This window comes from Cyclopterus lumpus, chromosome 22 (genome assembly GCF_009769545.1).
Source record: "Cyclopterus lumpus isolate fCycLum1 chromosome 22, fCycLum1.pri, whole genome shotgun sequence".
NCBI lineage: Eukaryota > Metazoa > Chordata > Actinopteri > Perciformes > Cyclopteridae > Cyclopterus > Cyclopterus lumpus.
Window position 1 is genome coordinate 23,393,044 of NC_046987.1, and position 17,835 is coordinate 23,410,878.

A 17,835-nucleotide genomic window follows, 5' to 3' on the forward strand; every position below is an offset into this window, starting at 1 on the left:
TACAGTAAACTGGGAGCAGGTCTAGAACAGATACTGACTTGGAGGCGGATGTGTTTATTCCCGTCGAGGCGGGCATGTTGTTCTTGGCAGTGGCTTGTTGACCTTTGGGCGTTGCCTGTTGACCTTTAGGGGGCGGGGCTTGTTGACATTTGCCTTTAGGGGGCGGGGCCTGGTTTTTCTTGGTTCTGCAGAGATTTCGAGAGGAGAAGCTACTGTTTGAGACGGATCTCACTATAATTAGAGAAGGTTGAATATTTCCACACTTACCTCACTACTTCTTCCTTCTCCTTGTCTGACTCTTCCTCAGACTCCTCTTCTACCTCCGACTCCTCCTCCTCCTCTTCTTCTTCCGACTCCTCCGACTCCTCTTCTTCCCCCGACGACTCCTCCTCTTTTTCCCCCGACGACTCAACAGAAGAGCGGTGACGGGTTGGAAGGCGGCTTGGTTTGGGTCGACAGTCTGGACAGAACCAGTCTCCTTCTGGAACCGACTGAGACAAGCAGACATGTGTTTAGTGTTAGTATGATGCTAATATAGAGCCTAGAGGAGGAGCCTCGGTGGGTGTGGGTAGCATACCTTGAGACGGGGCCTCAGACAGTGGGTGTGGTTAGCATACCTTGAGACGGGGCCTCAGACAGTGGGTGTGGTTAGCATACCTTGAGGCGGGGCCTCAGACAGTGGGTGTGGTGTCCTCGATCACAGCCGTCACACAGCAGCATGTTGTCGGCATCTCCTTTGCGTCTGCAGATGCGACAGCGAGCATTGAGGACGGAGCGAGACCAGAGGACACTTCTCTCCAGACTGGACAGGTGAACAAACACCTGGAGACAAACATCAGCATGTCAATCCCACAATAAACACATCACATAAACTCCATTAGAAATGAGGACGTGGTTTCTGACCTGAGAAAGACTTGAACAGATCTGAAGAGACTCCCTCCATCGCTCCAACACAGTCTTACTGACCCGGCTGCTGTCACTGCCGTCTGACAGACAAAGAGAGACAGATGGGGCAAAGAGACAGATGGGGCAAAGAGACAGATGGGGACAAAGAGACAGATGGGGACAAAGAGACAGATGGGGCAAAGAGAGACAGATGGGGCAAAGAGAGACAGATGGGGCAAAGAGAGACAGATGGGGCAAAGAGAGACAGATGGGGCAAAGAGAGACAGATGGGGCAAAGAGAGACAGATGGGGCAAAGGGAGACAGATGGGGCAAAGAGACAGATGGGGCAAAGAGACAGATGGGGCAAAGAGACAGATGGGGCAAAGAGAGACAGATGGGGCAAAGAGAGACAGATGGGGCAAAGGGAGACAGATGGGGCAAAGAGACAGATGGGGCAAAGAGACAGATGGGGCAAAGAGACAGATGGGGCAAAGAGAGACAGATGAAAGAGAGACAGATGGGACAAAGAGACAGATGGGACAAAGAGACAGATGGGACAGAGAGACAGGTGGGACAGAGAGACAGATGGGGACAAAGAGACAGATGGGGACAAAGAGACAGATGGGGACAAAGAGACAGATGGGACAAATAGACAGATGGGGCAAATAGACAGATGGGGCAAAGAGAGACAGATGGGGCAAAGAGAGACAGATGGGGCAAAGAGAGACAGATGGGGCAAAGAGAGACACAGATGGGGCAAAGAGAGACAGATGGGGCAAAGAGAGACACAGATGGGGCAAAGGGAGACAGATGGGGCAAAGGGAGACAGATGGGGCAAAGGGAGACAGATGGGGCAAATAGAGACAGATGGTAGTATAAAGTGAGTTTTCTGCAGACTGTTAATGAGATCAGACCAAAATAGTTTTGATCTCAAATGAAAAAGAATGATATTGTTATAATAATAATAAAAATAATCCTGTCCTACCATCACTAGCCTGGTCATCGTCCTTCTTCTTGTTCTTCTTGTTCTTGTGGTCTTTCTTTGAGTCTTCGTCACCTGTGAGCAAACAAAGACATGTCTACTCAAATGCACTTTAGTTTGAGAAGGAGATGATGACTGCTCTCGTATCACATCATCTTCTCCTGATGTCATTCAAGAGAACATGATGATGACCTGGCATAGCATTATCTAATTTATGCAAAACCTTCATATTCTCTCTAAAGCTGCTTCTCGCCTTCTACTAAATAACAGTCAAACCAGACAGGGTCAAACGGTGTATATCCTGAGCTGGTCCAGCAATACCCCAACTATCCTGAGCTGGTCCAGCAATACCCCAACTATCCTGAGCGTGACCCCCAACTATCCTGAGCTGGTCCATCAATACCCCAACTATCCTGAGCGTGACCCCCAACTATCCTGAGCTGGTCCATCAATACCCCAACTATCCTGAGCGTGACCGCCAACTATCCAGAGCTGGTCCATCAAGACCCCAACTATCCTGTGCAGGGGTCTACGTGACCCCAACTATCCTGAGCTGGTCCATCAAGACCCCAACTATCCTGTGCAGGGGTCTACGTGACCCCAACTATCCTGAGCTGGTCCATCAATACCCCAACTATCCTGTGCAGGGGTCTACGTGACCCCAACTATCCGGAGCTGGTCCATCAATACCCCAACTATCCTGTGCTGGGGTCTACGTGACCCCAACTATCCTGAGCTGGTCCATCAATACCCCAACTATCCTGTGCAGGGGTCTACGTGACCCCAAATATCCTGAGCTGGTCCATCAATACCCCAACTATCCTGAGCGTGACCGCCAACTATCCGGAGCTGGTCCATCAAGACCCCAACTATCCTGTGCAGGGGTCTACGTGACCCCAACTATCCTGAGCTGGTCCATCAATACCCCAACTATCATGAGCGTGACCCCAACTATCCAGAGCTGGTCCATCAATACCCCAACTATCCGGAGCTGGGGTCTACGTGACCCCAACTATCCGGAGCTGGTCCATCAAGACCCCAACTATCCTGTGCAGGGGTCTACGTGACCCCAACTATCCTGAGCTGGTCCATCAATACCCCAACTATCCTGAGCGTGACCCCAACTATCCGGAGCTGGTCCATCAATACCCCAACTATCCTGTGCAGGGGTCTACGTGACCCCAACTATCCTGAGCTGGTCCATCAATACCCCAACTATCCTGAGCGTGACCGCCAACTATCCGGAGCTGGTCCATCAAGACCCCAACTATCCTGTGCAGGGGTCTACGTGACCCCAACTATCCTGAGCTGGTCCATCAATACCCCAACTATCATGAGCGTGACCCCAACTATCCAGAGCTGGTCCATCAATACCCCAACTATCCGGAGCTGGGGTCTACGTGACCCCAACTATCCGGAGCTGGTCCATCAAGACCCCAACTATCCTGTGCAGGGGTCTACGTGACCCCAACTATCCTGAGCTGGTCCATCAATACCCCAACTATCCTGAGCGTGACCCCAACTATCCGGAGCTGGTCCATCAATACCCCAACTATCCGGAGCTGGGGTCTACGTGACCCCAACTACATTACATGTCATTTAGCTGACGCTTTTATCCAAAGCGACTTACAATAAGTGCATTAAACCATGAGTCCAAACTCAGAACAACAAGCATCAAGCAAGTACAATTTCTTCAATAAAGTTAAACTACAAAGTGCTATCAGTAAGAGCCATTTAAGTGCTACTAAAGTGCTACTACGGCTCTACCTTCCCTATTCAAGGTATAGTCGAAAAAGTTGTGTTTTAGTTTGCGACGGAAGATGTAGAGACTTTCTGCTGTCCTGATGTCAATGGGGAGCTCGTTCCACCAATGAGGAGCCAGCACAGCAAACAATCGTGATTTTGTTGAGTGTTTAGCTCGAAGTGAAGGAGCTACAAGCCGATTGCTAGAAGCCGAGCGAAGTGAACAAGCAACTATCCGGAGCTGCGGCCCATCGAGACCCTGCTTTGTTTAACTGGACCCCTCTTAACTCTGGTTTAACTTCAACTCAAGCAAGCTCAATTTTGCTGAGAAATCTCTGCAGCAGTAGGTATTTATTCATATAAAACAAATTCTCTTTTGGGGGATTCTGCCTTATCTGACCTCAGCATCACTACCCCTTCGATTATCTTACTTTTAGCATGGAGTCCAATCACCAAACTCTCACTATTCAAATGTGATTCATATGAATAACATTTGAACACCTTCTTTACACTCCTTCACAATCTCTGGCTCTCTCCCGGTTCTGCAGTTTCCTTCTGCCAATCACATCGTTGCTGTGAAACTTTGAAATGCTGCCAGTTGCCTTTTCAGCTCAGCTCACCCTAAAACCACCATTTAAAAAACACTTCAAACTCTTGCTGATGTAAAAGTATATAATCAAAGTAAAAGTAGGCTGTTATAGGATTATATATACTAATATTAGATTAGTATCATTGATGGAGTAACTATTTTTAGTTTTTTGATTTTCACAGCTGTAAACGTGTATTAGTATTACTAGTATTCAATGTATTATCATGTGACTCACCCAGCGGAGCTTTGATGAAGCGCCTCTCGATGCCTTGCTCGATGTGAGCGAGTGCCTGAGCCAGGATTCGTACCGAGCTGCTGACTGGCTGAGGAGTCCCACTGCCACTGCTCGCCACTGCTGTGCTGTCCGACTTCAGCTCCTGCAGCCTGTCACCAACACATATGAAGAAAGACGTAAAGACACAGAGACGTAAAGACAGAGAGAGATGTAAAGACACAGCGACGTAAAGACAGAGATGTAAAGACACAGCGACGTAAAGACAGAGATGTAAAGACACAGCGACGTAAAGACAGAGATGTAAAGACACAGCGACGTAAAGACAGAGATGTAAAGACACAGCGACGTAAAGACACAGAGATGTAAAGACACAGAGACGTAAAGACACAGAGACGTAAAGACACAGCGACGTAAAGACACAGAGATGTAAAGACACAGCGACGTAAAGACACAGAGATGTAAAGACAGACATAAGACAGAGACTTAAAGACAGAGATGTAAAGACACAGCGACGTAAAGACACAGAGACGTAAAGACAGAGAGAGATGTAAAGACACAGCGACGTAAAGACAGAGATGTAAAGACACAGCGACGTAAAGACACAGAGATGTAAAGACACAGAGACGTAAAGACACAGCGACGTAAAGACACAGCGACGTAAAGACACAGCGACGTAAAGACACAGCGACGTAAAGACACAGCGACGTAAAGACACAGAGACGTAAAGACAGAGATGTAAAGACACAGAGACGTAAAGACAAATAGAGATGTAAAGACACAGCGACGTAAAGACACAGAGACGTAAAGACAAATAGAGATGTAAAGACACAGAGACGTAAAGACACAGAGACGTAAAGACACAGAGACGTAAAGACAAATAGAGATGTAAAGACACAGCGACGTAAAGACACAGACGTAAAGACACAGAGACGTAAAGACACAGCGACGTAAAGACACAGACGTAAAGACACAGTGACGTAAAGACACAGAGACGTAAAGACAGAGATGTAAAGATACAGAGACGTAAAGACACAGAGACGTAAAGACAAATAGAGATGTAAAGACACAGCGACGTAAAGACAGAGACGTAAAGACAAATAGAGATGTAAAGACACAGCGACGTAAAGACAGAGACGTAAAGACAAATAGAGATGTAAAGACACAGCGACGTAAAGACACAGAGACGTAAAGACGTAAAGACACAGAGATGTAAAGACAGAGATGTAAAGACACAGAGATGTAAAGACACAGACGTAAAGACACATAGAGATGTAAAGACACATAGAGACGTAAAGACACAGACGTAAAGACAGAGATGTAAAGACACAGCGACGTAAAAACACAGAGACGTAAAGACACATAGAGATGTAACGACACATAGAGATGTAAAGACACAGAGACGTAAAGACAGAGAAGTAAAGACACATAGAGATGTAAAGACACAGAGACGTAAAGACACAGAGATGTAAAGACACATAGAGATGTAAAGACACAGAGACGTAAAGACAGAGAAGTAAAGACACATAGAGATGTAAAGACACAGAGACGTAAAGACAGAGACGTAAAGACACAGAGATGTAAAGACACAGAGATGTAAAGACACATATAGATGTAAAGACACAGAGATGTAAAGACAGAGACGTAAAGACACAGAGACGTAAAGACACAGAGACGTAAAGACACATAGAGATGTAAAGACAGACGTAAAAACGTAAAGACACAGAGACGTAAAGACAGAGATGTAAAGACACAGAGACGTAAAGACACATAGACGCAAAGACACATAGACGTAAAGACCCAGATGTAAAGACGTAAAGACACAGAGATGTAAAGACACAGAGACGTAAAGACACAGAGACGTAAAGACAGAGACGTAAAGACAGAGACGTAAAGACACAGAGATGTAAAGACACAGAGACGTAAAGACAGAGATGTAAAGACACATAGAGATGTAAAGACACAGACGTAAAGACACAGATGTAAAGACACAGACGTAAAGACACAGAGACGTAAAGAAAGAGACGTAAAGACACAGAGATGTAAAGACACAGACGTAAAGACAGAGACGTAAAGACACAGATGTAAAGACAGAGAGATGTAAAGACACACATGTAAAGACACAGACGTAGAGACAGAGACATGTAAAGACACAGAGACGTAAAGACAGAGACGTAAAGACAGATGTAAAGACACACAGAGACAGACACGTAACAGTACAGTCTCACCCAGCTGCTGAGGTTTATTTGAAGTCATTCAGATTCAAAGTAAACCATTTTATCCGAATAAAGATTTGAATGGACTTGTTTTTCTGCTGTTATTTCACGTCTTCAGGATGAACTGTCTCTTATCTCAGCCAGCGGGTTTCTGAGGGGGAGGAGCCTGTGGGGCGTTTGTTCTCAGTCCACCCTGCTTCCTTTTACTAAGATTTATGTGGAATCTGAAACCTTTGGGCCCCGATTCTCAAGTTTAATGTGAAATGTTTCATCATGTTCCAACTTCCATCTGTCTCTCTTCCTTAAATAATCTTTTTGGGGTCGGCTGTAGCTCATGGGGAGAGTCCCGTAACCACCAGGGAAACTGTGTACCTGTCTCTGGCTCTCAGGTGGACAGGTGAGTCCACCTCCATGGGTTCCACTCGTCCGTTCATCCCTCCGTTCTGTCTGCCGTCAGAACTCAGCAGCTCGTAGTTTCCCGCTTCCAGCGCAGAGCGCCACACCTGTCTGTCCATCCCCTGAGCAGACAGACAGAGAGGTGAGTGGGAGGTACCTGCTGTCCCTGGTTCTGCATGTTCACCAGGTGTGTGTGTACCTTCAGGGTTCCTAGGGTTCCCTGGTGGATTCGGTCCTCAATGTCCAACAGCAGGTCTCTCAGTCTCCCCTCCATCAGAGTCTCAGCTGCAGAGGTGCATTGTGGGACAGATCGGGAAGACTCCAAATCATCTGGACAAACAAGACATGTGAGTGATTACAGGTAAGCCAGTGTGTATTGACCAGTTTAAATTTGTGCCTGCGTACATTTACCTGGGTGTGTACCTGTGTACCCGTCTGGCTGTGCGCACGCGCCAGTGTGTACGTGTATGCACTCATGTGTGTGTGTATGTGTATGTGCTCATGTGTATGTGTATGCGCTCATGTGTGTGTGCTCATGTGTGTGTGTATGCGCCTGTGTGTGTATGTGTATGTGCTCATGTGTATGCGCCTGTGTGTGTCTGTGTATGTGCTCATGTGTATGTGTATGCGCCTGTGTGTGTATGTGTTCATGTGTATGTGCTCATGTGTATGCGCCTGTGTGTGTATGTGTTCATGTGTATGTGTATGCGCCTGTGTGTGTATGTGCTCATGTGTATGTGCCTGTGTGTGTATGTGTATGTGCTCATGTGTATGCGCCTGTGTGTGTATGTGTTCATGTGTATGTGTATGCGCCTGTGTGTGTACGTGTTCATGTGTATGTGTATGCGCCTGTGTGTGTATGTGCTCATGTGTATGTGCCTGTGTGTGTATGTGTTCATGTGTATGCGCCTGTGTGTGTATGTGTTCATGTGTATGTGTATGCGCCTGTGTATGTACGTGTTCATGTGTGTGTGTATGCGCCTGTGTGTGTATGTGTATGTGCTCATGTGTATGTGCCTGTGTGTGTATGTGTATGTGCTCATGTGTATGTGCCTGTGTGTGTATGTGTATGTGCTCATGTGTATGTGTATGTGCTCATGTGTGTGTGTATGTGTATGCACCTGTGTGTGTATGTGTATGCGTCTGTGTGTGTATGTGTATGCGCCTGTGTGTGTATGCGTGTGTATTCGCTAGTGTGTGTGCGTATCCGCTCGTGTGTATGTGCCTGTGTGTGTATGTGTATGCGTATGCGCCTGTGTGTGTATGTGTATGCGTATGCACCTGTGTGTGTATGTGCCTGTGTGTGTATGTGTATGCGTATGCGCCTGTGTGTGTATGTGTATGCGTATGCACCTGTGTGTGTATGTGCCTGTGTGTGTATGTGTATGCGTATGCACCTGTGTGTGTATGTGTATGCACCTGTGTGTGTATGTGTATGCACCTGTGTGTGTATGTGTATGTGCCTGTGTGTGTATGTGTATGCGTATGCGCTCATGTGTATGTGCCTGTGCGTGTGTTTGTGTATGCGCTCGTGTGTGTGCGTATGCGCTCGTGTGTGTGTATGCGTCTGCGCTCGTGTGTGTGTATGCGCTCGTGTGTGTGTGTATGCGTCTGCGCTCGTGTGTGTGTATGCGCTCGTGTGTGTGTATGCGTATGCGCTCGTGTGTGTGTATGCGCTCGTGTGTGTGTATGCGTATGCGCTCGTGTGTGTGTATGCGTATGCGCTCGTGTGTGTGTGTATGCGTATGCGCTCGTGTGTGTGTGTATGCGCTCGTGTGTGTGTATGCGTATGCGCTCGTGTGTGTGTGTGTGTGTGTATGCGCTCGTGTGTGTGTATGCGTATGCGCTCGTGTGTGTGTATGGGTATGCGCTCGTGTGTGTGTATGCGCTCGTGTGTGTGTATGCGTATGCGCTCGTGTGTGTGTATGCGTATGCGCTCGTGTGTGTGTATGGGTATGCGCTCGTGTGTGTGTATGCGTATGCGCTCGTGTGTGTGTATGCGTATGCGCTCGTGTGTGTGTATGCGTATGCGCTCGTGTGTGTGTATGCTTCTGCGCTCGTGTGTGTGTATGCGTATGCGCTCGTGTGTGTGTATGCGTATGCGCTCGTGTGTGTGTGTATGGGTATGCGCTCGTGTGTGTGTATGCGTATGCGCTCGTGTGTGTGTATGGGTATGCGCTCGTGTGTGTGTATGCGTATGCGCTCGTGTGTGTGTGTATGCGTATGCGCTCGTGTGTATGTATGCGTCTGCGCTCGTGTGAGTGTATGCGTCTGCGCTCGTGTGTGTGTATGCGTATGCGCTCGTGTGTGTGTATGCGTATGCGCTCGTGTGTGTGTGTATGCGTTCGTGTGTGTGTATGCGTATGCGCTCGTGTGTGTGAGTGTATGCGTCTGCGCTCGTGTGTGTGTATGCGCTCGTGTGTATGTATGCGTATGCGCTTGTGTGTGTGTATGCGCTCGTGTGTGTGTATGCGCTCGTGTGTATGTATGCGTATGCGCTTGTGTGTGTATGCGCTTGTGTGTGTGTGTGTATGTCCCCCATGTGTGTGTATGTGCCTGTGTTGTGTGCGCTTGTGTGTGTGCGCCGAGTACCTGTGTGACTGTGCTTGTTCAGGTGTGTCAGTCGGTCTCTCTCCTGCAGCAGCGCCTCCTTCAAGCCGCTCTCTCGGTGACCTCGGGGGTTCAGAGCCTCTATGAGCTCATCCACCTCCTCCTCTGAGGTGTAGAAAAACCATTGGTTGAGACGTTTGACTTGCGGCCCACAGGTGTGGATGAGGGCGGGACTTGAGCCAGCACTGTCCAGAAGGAAGTTTTTAAAATTACAATTAGAAACGTGTCTGAACACCTGAGCTCCTAAACTTTAACAAACCGGACCAAAATAACCCACCTCCTCTCGGTGGGCTCCTCCTGGACCACCTCCTCGTCCTCCATCTCGTTGGTGGCGTCCTGCGCGGGTCTGGGCCGTGGACGCAGCATGTCCTCCGTCAGCCCGAAACAGTCGTCCTCTACAAACAGGGTGGCGGCGGAAGGGAGGAGCCAGTACCGGCGGTACAGGCGGTCTCGGCCCAGAGGAAGCAGGCAGGTGCAGGCCGCCGCCTTCTGGATCCGCTCCTGCAGCTCTCGAACCTGCGGCACGAAGTAGGCACCACGATCACAACGAGTCCACAAAGCTACAGGCTTATTGATCAATAAATCATGTTCCTGACCTTCTCCTGCTCCTCTGCACTCAGGAGGGTGGGGGGGCCACACGGGGCTTTGAGGTCAGAGGTCATCTGATGGTCTCTCTGGTTGACTTGAGCTGGTGGAGAAAGGAGACACTCACGACTCAGCAGAAAGGAGGAGACACGACTCAGCAGAAAGGAGGAGACACGACTCAGCAGAAAGGAGGAGACACGACTCAGCAGAAAGGAGGAGAAGAAACGACTCAGCAGAGAGGAGGAGACATGACTCAGCAGAGAGGAGGAGACACGACTCAGCAGAAAGGAGGAGACACGACTCAGCAGAAAGGAGGAGACACGACTCAGCAGAAAGGAGGAGACACGACTCAGCAGAGAGGAGGAGACACGACTCAGCAGAAAGGAGGAGACACGACTCAGCAGAAAGGAGGAGACAAGACTCAGCAGAGAGGAGACACGACTCAGCAGAGAGGAGGAGACACGACTCAGCAGAGAGGAGACACGACTCAGCAGAAAGGAGGAGACACGACTCAGCAGAAAGGAGGAGACAAGACTCAGCAGAGAGGAGGAGACACGACTCAGCAGAAAGGAGGAGACACGACTCAGCAGAGAGGAGGAGACACGACTCAGCAGAAAGGAGGAGACACGACTCAGCAGAGAGGAGGAGACACGACTCAGCAGAGAGGAGGAGACACGACTCAGCAGAGAGGAGGAGACACGACTCAGCAGAAAGGAGGAGACACGACTCAGCAGAGAGGAGGAGACACGACTCAGCAGAGAGGAGACACGACTCAGCAGAAAGGAGGAGACACGACTCAGCAGAGAGGAGGAGACACGACTCAGCAGAGAGGAGGAGACACGACTCAGCAGAGAGGAGGAGACACGACTCAGCAGAAAGGAGGAGACACGACTCAGCAGAAAGGAGGAGACACGACTCAGCAGAGAGGAGGAGACACGACTCAGCAGAAAGGAGGAGACAAGACTCAGCAGAGAGGAGGAGACACGACTCAGCAGAGAGGAGGAGACACGACTCAGCAGAAAGGAGGAGACAAGACTCAGCAGAGAGGAGGAGACAAGACTCAGCAGAGAGGAGACACGACTCAGCAGAGAGGAGACACGACTCAGCAGAGAGGAGGAGACACGACTCAGCAGAGAGGAGGAGACAAGACTCAGCAGAGAGGAGGAGACAAGACTCAGCAGAGAGGAGGAGACACTGATTTCACATTTGTTTTTTTACCCTTCATCTTCTTGGAGCGTTGCTCCTCGTCTTCCTCAGCAAGTTGTTCTCCAGGAGTGTCACTGCTGACAGAAACACAGGTTGATTTTGAGCCGACCAATGAAGGAGTCAAGGAGACATGATGAGTCGTACCTGTTGAGTCTTCCCTTCACTTCCTGCTCCTTCAGGCTCATCTCCTTTTTCAGCCTCAGCTCCTGCTCCCTCAGTTTCTCCTCTTTACGGAGACGAACTCTGTAGAAGATTCAAACCATCTCAATTAATATAAAAATGTATTGTGTACACACACCTACACACACGCATAGTGTACCTGTGTACATAGTAACCTGTGTACATAGTAACCTGTGTACATAGTAACCTGTGTACATAGTAACCTGTGTGCATAGTAACCTGTGTACATAGTAACCTGTGTACATAGTAACCTGTGTACATAGTAACCTGTGTACATAGTAACCTGTGTGCATAGTGTACCTGTGTACATAGTGTACCTGTGTACATAGTAACCTGTGTACATAGTGTACCTGTGTACATAGTGTACCTGTGTACATAGTAACCTGTGTGCATAGTAACCTGTGTACATAGTGTACCTGTGTACATAGTGTACCTGTGTACATAGTAACCTGTGTACATAGTGTACCTGTGTACATAGTGTACCTGTGTGCATAGTAACCTGTGTACATAGTAACCTGTGTACATAGTAACCTGTGTGCATAGTAACCTGTGTACATAGTAACCTGTGTACATAGTAACCTGTGTACATAGTGTACCTGTGTACATAGTAACCTGTGTACATAGTAACCTGTGTACATAGTGTACCTGTGTACATAGTGTACCTGTGTGCATAGTAACCTGTGTACATAGTAACCTGTGTACATAGTAACCTGTGTACATAGTAACCTGTGTACATAGTGTACCTGTGTACATAGTAACCTGTGTACATAGTAACCTGTGTACATAGTAACCTGTGTACATAGTAACCTGTGTACATAGTAACCTGTGTACATAGTGTACCTGTGTACATAGTGTACCTGTGTGCATAGTAACCTGTGTACATAGTAACCTGTGTACATAGTAACCTGTGTACATAGTAACCTGTGTACATAGTGTACCTGTGTACATAGTAACCTGTGTACATAGTAACCTGTGTACATAGTAACCTGTGTACATAGTAACCTGTGTACATAGTAACCTGTGTGCATAGTAACCTGTGTACATAGTAACCTGTGTACATAGTAACCTGTGTACATAGTAACCTGTGTGCATAGTAACCTGTGTACATAGTAACCTGTGTACATAGTAACCTGTGTACATAGTGTACCTGTGTACATAGTGTACCTGTGTACATAGTAACCTGTGTACATAGTAACCTGTGTACATAGTAACCTGTGTACATAGTGTACCTGTGTACATAGTGTACCTGTGTGCATAGTGTACCTGTGTGCATAGTGTACCTGTGTGCATAGTGTACCTGTGTACATAGTGTACCTGTGTACATAGTGTACCTGTGTACATAGTAACCTGTGTACATAGTAACCTGTGTACATAGTGTACCTGTGTACATAGTAACCTGTGTACATAGTAACCTGTGTACATAGTAACCTGTGTACATAGTGTACCTGTGTACATAGTAACCTGTGTACATAGTAACCTGTGTACATAGTAACCTGTGTACATAGTAACCTGTGTACATAGTGTACCTGTGTACATAGTGTACCTGTGTGCATAGTAACCTGTGTACATAGTAACCTGTGTACATAGTAACCTGTGTACATAGTAACCTGTGTACATAGTGTACCTGTGTACATAGTAACCTGTGTACATAGTGTACCTGTGTACATAGTAACCTGTGTACATAGTAACCTGTGTACATAGTAACCTGTGTACATAGTAACCTGTGTACATAGTGTACCTGTGTACATAGTAACCTGTGTACATAGTAACCTGTGTACATAGTAACCTGTGTACATAGTGTACCTGTGTACATAGTAACCTGTGTACATAGTAACCTGTGTACATAGTGTACCTGTGTACATAGTGTACCTGTGTGCATAGTAACCTGTGTACATAGTAACCTGTGTACATAGTAACCTGTGTACATAGTAACCTGTGTACATAGTGTACCTGTGTACATAGTAACCTGTGTACATAGTAACCTGTGTACATAGTAACCTGTGTACATAGTGTACCTGTGTACATAGTGTACCTGTGTGCATAGTAACCTGTGTACATAGTAACCTGTGTACATAGTAACCTGTGTACATAGTAACCTGTGTACATAGTGTACCTGTGTACATAGTAACCTGTGTACATAGTAACCTGTGTACATAGTAACCTGTGTACATAGTAACCTGTGTACATAGTAACCTGTGTGCATAGTAACCTGTGTACATAGTAACCTGTGTACATAGTAACCTGTGTACATAGTAACCTGTGTGCATAGTAACCTGTGTACATAGTAACCTGTGTACATAGTAACCTGTGTACATAGTGTACCTGTGTACATAGTGTACCTGTGTACATAGTAACCTGTGTACATAGTAACCTGTGTACATAGTAACCTGTGTACATAGTGTACCTGTGTACATAGTGTACCTGTGTGCATAGTGTACCTGTGTACATAGTGTACCTGTGTACATAGTGTACCTGTGTACATAGTAACCTGTGTACATAGTAACCTGTGTACATAGTAACCTGTGTACATAGTGTACCTGTGTACATAGTGTACCTGTGTACATAGTAACCTGTGTACATAGTGTACCTGTGTACATAGTAACCTGTGTACATAGTAACCTGTGTACATAGTAACCTGTGTACATAGTAACCTGTGTACATAGTGTACCTGTGTACATAGTAACCTGTGTACATAGTAACCTGTGTACATAGTGTACCTGTGTACATAGTAACCTGTGTACATAGTAACCTGTGTACATAGTAACCTGTGTACATAGTAACCTGTGTACATAGTGTACCTGTGTACATAGTAACCTGTGTACATAGTAACCTGTGTACATAGTGTACCTGTGTACATAGTAACCTGTGTACATAGTAACCTGTGTACATAGTGTACCTGTGTGCATAGTAACCTGTGTACATAGTAACCTGTGTACATAGTGTACCTGTGTACATAGTAACCTGTGTACATAGTAACCTGTGTACATAGTGTACCTGTGTGCAGCCTCCTCTCTGTCTCTGCGGTGTTGTTCAGCTCTGATTTCTCTCAACTCCTGTTTGGCGGATCTCTGATCCTCCACACAGTCTTCAATCAGGTCTCTGCTGGACGCCAACGTCAACAACTTCCCCACCAGAGCCTGCAGGATCCTCAGCTTCTCCCCTGAACACGTCAATAACATATCAATAACTCATCAATATACTTCTGGAGCCTGCAGGATCTTCAGCTTCTCCCCTGAACTCAATCAATAACTGTAACGATATACTGACCTGGCAACAGGTCGTACACAGAAGTGCTCGTCAGCCTCTTCAGCAGCGCCGGCTCAGCCAATCGCAGTTCGACACACGGATCGTCCATCGGCGTGAACCCGCCCTGCTTCTGGTAGCGGAACTTGGCGTTGCCGTGGTAACAGTCGGCGCCGGACGCCAGGATGTGCAGCCGCAGGATCTCCGACAGCGTGCAGCTGTCCAGGTCCAGCTGCTTCAGACCGCAGCCCTGGTGCAGCGGAGACCACGAGGCCGCCAGCGAGGACACGGCACTGAGCGCCGAGTGGGTCGCATCACAGTCCTCATCCAGGGCCTCCGACAGGTCTGCAGAGACAGTGAGGTACACACGCTGAAGTACACAGGCAAGTACATTCTGAGCCCGGCCCCCTACGGAGGAAACTCATCTCCTTACCCTATCTCTAAGACTGAGTCCTACAGAGGAAACTCATCTCCTTACCCTATCTCTAAGGCTGAGCCCTAAGGAGGAAACTCATCTCCTTACCCTATCTCTAAGACTGAGTCCTACAGAGGAAACTCATCTCCTTACCCTATCTCTAAGGCTGAGCCCTACAGAGGAAACTCATCTCCTTACCCTATCTCTAAGGCTGAGCCCTACAGAGGAAACTCATCTCCTTAACCTATCTCTAAGGCTGAGCCCTACGGAGGAAACTCATCTCCTTACCCTATCTCTAAGGCTGAGCCCTACAGAGGAAACTCATCTCCTTACCCTATCTCTAAGACTGAGCCCTAAGGAGGAAACTCATCTCCTTACCCTATCTCTAAGGCTGAGCCCTACGGAGGAAACTCATCTCCTTACCCTATCTCTAAGGCTGAGTCCTACAGATGAAACTCATCTCCTTAACCTATCTCTAAGGCTGAGCCCTAAGGAGGAAACTCATCTCCTTACCCTATCTCTAAGGCTGAGCCCTACAGAGGAAACTCATCTCCTTACCCTATCTCTAAGACTGAGCCCTACAGAGGAAACTCATCTCCTTACCCTATCTCTAAGACTGAGTCCTAAGGAGGAAACTCATCTCCTTACCCTATCTCTAAGACTGAGTCCTACAGAGGAAACTCATCTCCTTACCCTATCTCTAAGGCTGAGTCCTACAGAGGAAACCCATCTCCTTACCCTATCTCTAAGGCTGAGTCCCCTAAGGCTGAGACCTAAGGAGGAAACTCATCTCCTTACCCTATCTCTAAGGCTGAGTCCTACAGAGGAAACTCATCTCCTTACCCTATCTCTAAGGCTGAGCCCTACAGAGGAAACTCATCTCCTTAACCTATCTCTAAGGCTGAGTCCTACAGAGGAAACTCATCTCCTTACCCTATCTCTAAGGCTGAGCCCTACGGAGGAAACTCATCTCCTTACCCTATCTCTAAGGCTGAGTCCTACAGAGGAAACTCATCTCCTTACCCTATCTCTAAGGTTGAGCCCTACAGAAGAAACTCATCTCCTTACCCTATCTCTAAGGCTGAGCCCTAAGGAGGAAACTCATCTCCTTACCCTATCTCTAAGGCTGAGTCCTAAGGAGGAAACTCATCTCCTTACCCTATCTCTAAGGCTGAGCCCTACAGAGGAAACTCATCTCCTTACCCTATCTCTAAGGCTGAGTCCTACAGAGGAAACTCATCTCCTTACCCTATCTCTAAGGCTGAGCCCTACAGAGGAAACTCATCTCCTTACCCTATCTCTAAGGCTGAGTCCTAAGGAGGAAACCCATCTCCTTACCCTATCTCTAAGGCTGAGTCCTAAGGAGGAAACCCATCTCCTTACCCTATCTCTAAGGCTGAGCCCTACAGAGGAAACTCATCTCCTTACCCTATCACTAAGGCTGAGCCCTACGGAGGAAACTCATCTCGTCCGATTGTATCCGTGACCTCGTTCTTTCCTGACCCAGAGTTCGTAACCTTAGGTGAGGGTCGTAGACCGACCAGTAAATTGAGAGCTTCTCCTTCCGGCTCAGCTCCTCTTCACCAAGACGGTCCGGTGCAGCGCCTGTTTTACTGCTCCGTCCCCACCTGGAGGGATCAATCCACCGGTTTCCGGCAGAGTACCATGGCCTCAGATTTTGAGTGCTGACTCTCATCCCCGCCGCTTCACGCTCGGCTGTAAACCGACCCAGTGAATGCTGGAGGTCCGAGGAGGCCAACGGGACCACATCATCTGCAAACAGCAGAGAGGTGATCCCGAGACCCCCGAACCTGACCTTCTCTACAGATATCCTGTCCATGAAGGTCACAAACAGGACCGGTGATAAAGGGCGGCCCTGGCGGAGGCCAACACCCACCGGGAACGTGTCTGACTTAATGCCGAGAATACGAACACAGCTCTTACTGCAGGCGTACAGAGACCGGATGGCCCGTTGCAACGAGTCCGGAACCCCATACTCCCGCAGCCCCCCCCCCACAAATACCCCGAGGGACCCGGTCAAAAGCCTTCTCCAAGTCCACTAAGCACATGTAGACCCCTCCGGTAGTCTTGTGTGGGTAAAGAGCTGGTCCACGGTTCTATTTTCTGTCATCTATTAGTACATTACTGGGATGTTCTTTTTGATTATTGCCGTGACGTCGTATCAGTATCAAGATATCTCAAACACTAGTGAGTGTGTGTCTGACCTTCAGCCTGCTCTTTCGCCACGTCCTCCTGCTCCTCGTCCAGAGCCTGAAAGATGGCCGACAGGAAGAAGAACAGCAACTCACATAGAGGACCCTCAGGATCAGAACCCACCAGAGCCTCTTCTAGAACCTCTGTGGAGAGAGACAACGTCCGTTAGGTTGGATGCACCGTCAGAGATTCTTTTAGAACCTAGAAATATAACTTCTTTAAAAACCCAAGGTGTAAGTGGGCTTGTACTGGTATGGATAATTGGGGTTCAATGTCTGGCCCAAGGACACATTGACCGGAGGAGCCAGAGATCGAACCGCCGATCTTCTCTACCTCTG

At 47.9% G+C, this 17,835-nt stretch overlaps 1 protein-coding gene across 8 annotated transcripts in view; it reads right to left on the minus strand.

Annotated features, from left to right (window-relative positions):
• Positions 1–17,835, minus strand: part of baz1a (bromodomain adjacent to zinc finger domain, 1A) — a 34,998-nt gene that overhangs the window by 3,226 nt on the left and 13,937 nt on the right. For 6 of the 8 annotated variants that reach the window (XM_034563007.1, XM_034563010.1, XM_034563011.1 and 3 more), the window contains 16 exons: positions 17,509–17,640; positions 14,893–15,213; positions 14,620–14,785; positions 11,590–11,688; positions 11,458–11,522; positions 10,251–10,342; positions 9,932–10,170; positions 9,637–9,839; positions 7,244–7,374; positions 7,021–7,166; positions 4,436–4,584; positions 1,872–1,943; positions 904–986; positions 658–822; positions 268–491; positions 39–185 (listed from right to left, as the gene is read on the minus strand). In XM_034563007.1, coding sequence (XP_034418898.1) covers positions 39–185; positions 268–491; positions 658–822; positions 904–986; positions 1,872–1,943; positions 4,436–4,584; positions 7,021–7,166; positions 7,244–7,374; positions 9,637–9,839; positions 9,932–10,170; positions 10,251–10,342; positions 11,458–11,522; positions 11,590–11,688; positions 14,620–14,785; positions 14,893–15,213; positions 17,509–17,640 — 2,434 coding nt within the window. The remainder of the gene's footprint in view (positions 1–38; positions 186–267; positions 492–657; positions 823–903; positions 987–1,871; positions 1,944–4,435; positions 4,585–7,020; positions 7,167–7,243; positions 7,375–9,636; positions 9,840–9,931; positions 10,171–10,250; positions 10,343–11,457; positions 11,523–11,589; positions 11,689–14,619; positions 14,786–14,892; positions 15,214–17,508; positions 17,641–17,835) is intronic. The other 2 variants (XM_034563009.1, XM_034563013.1) reach the window with 1 other exon arrangement.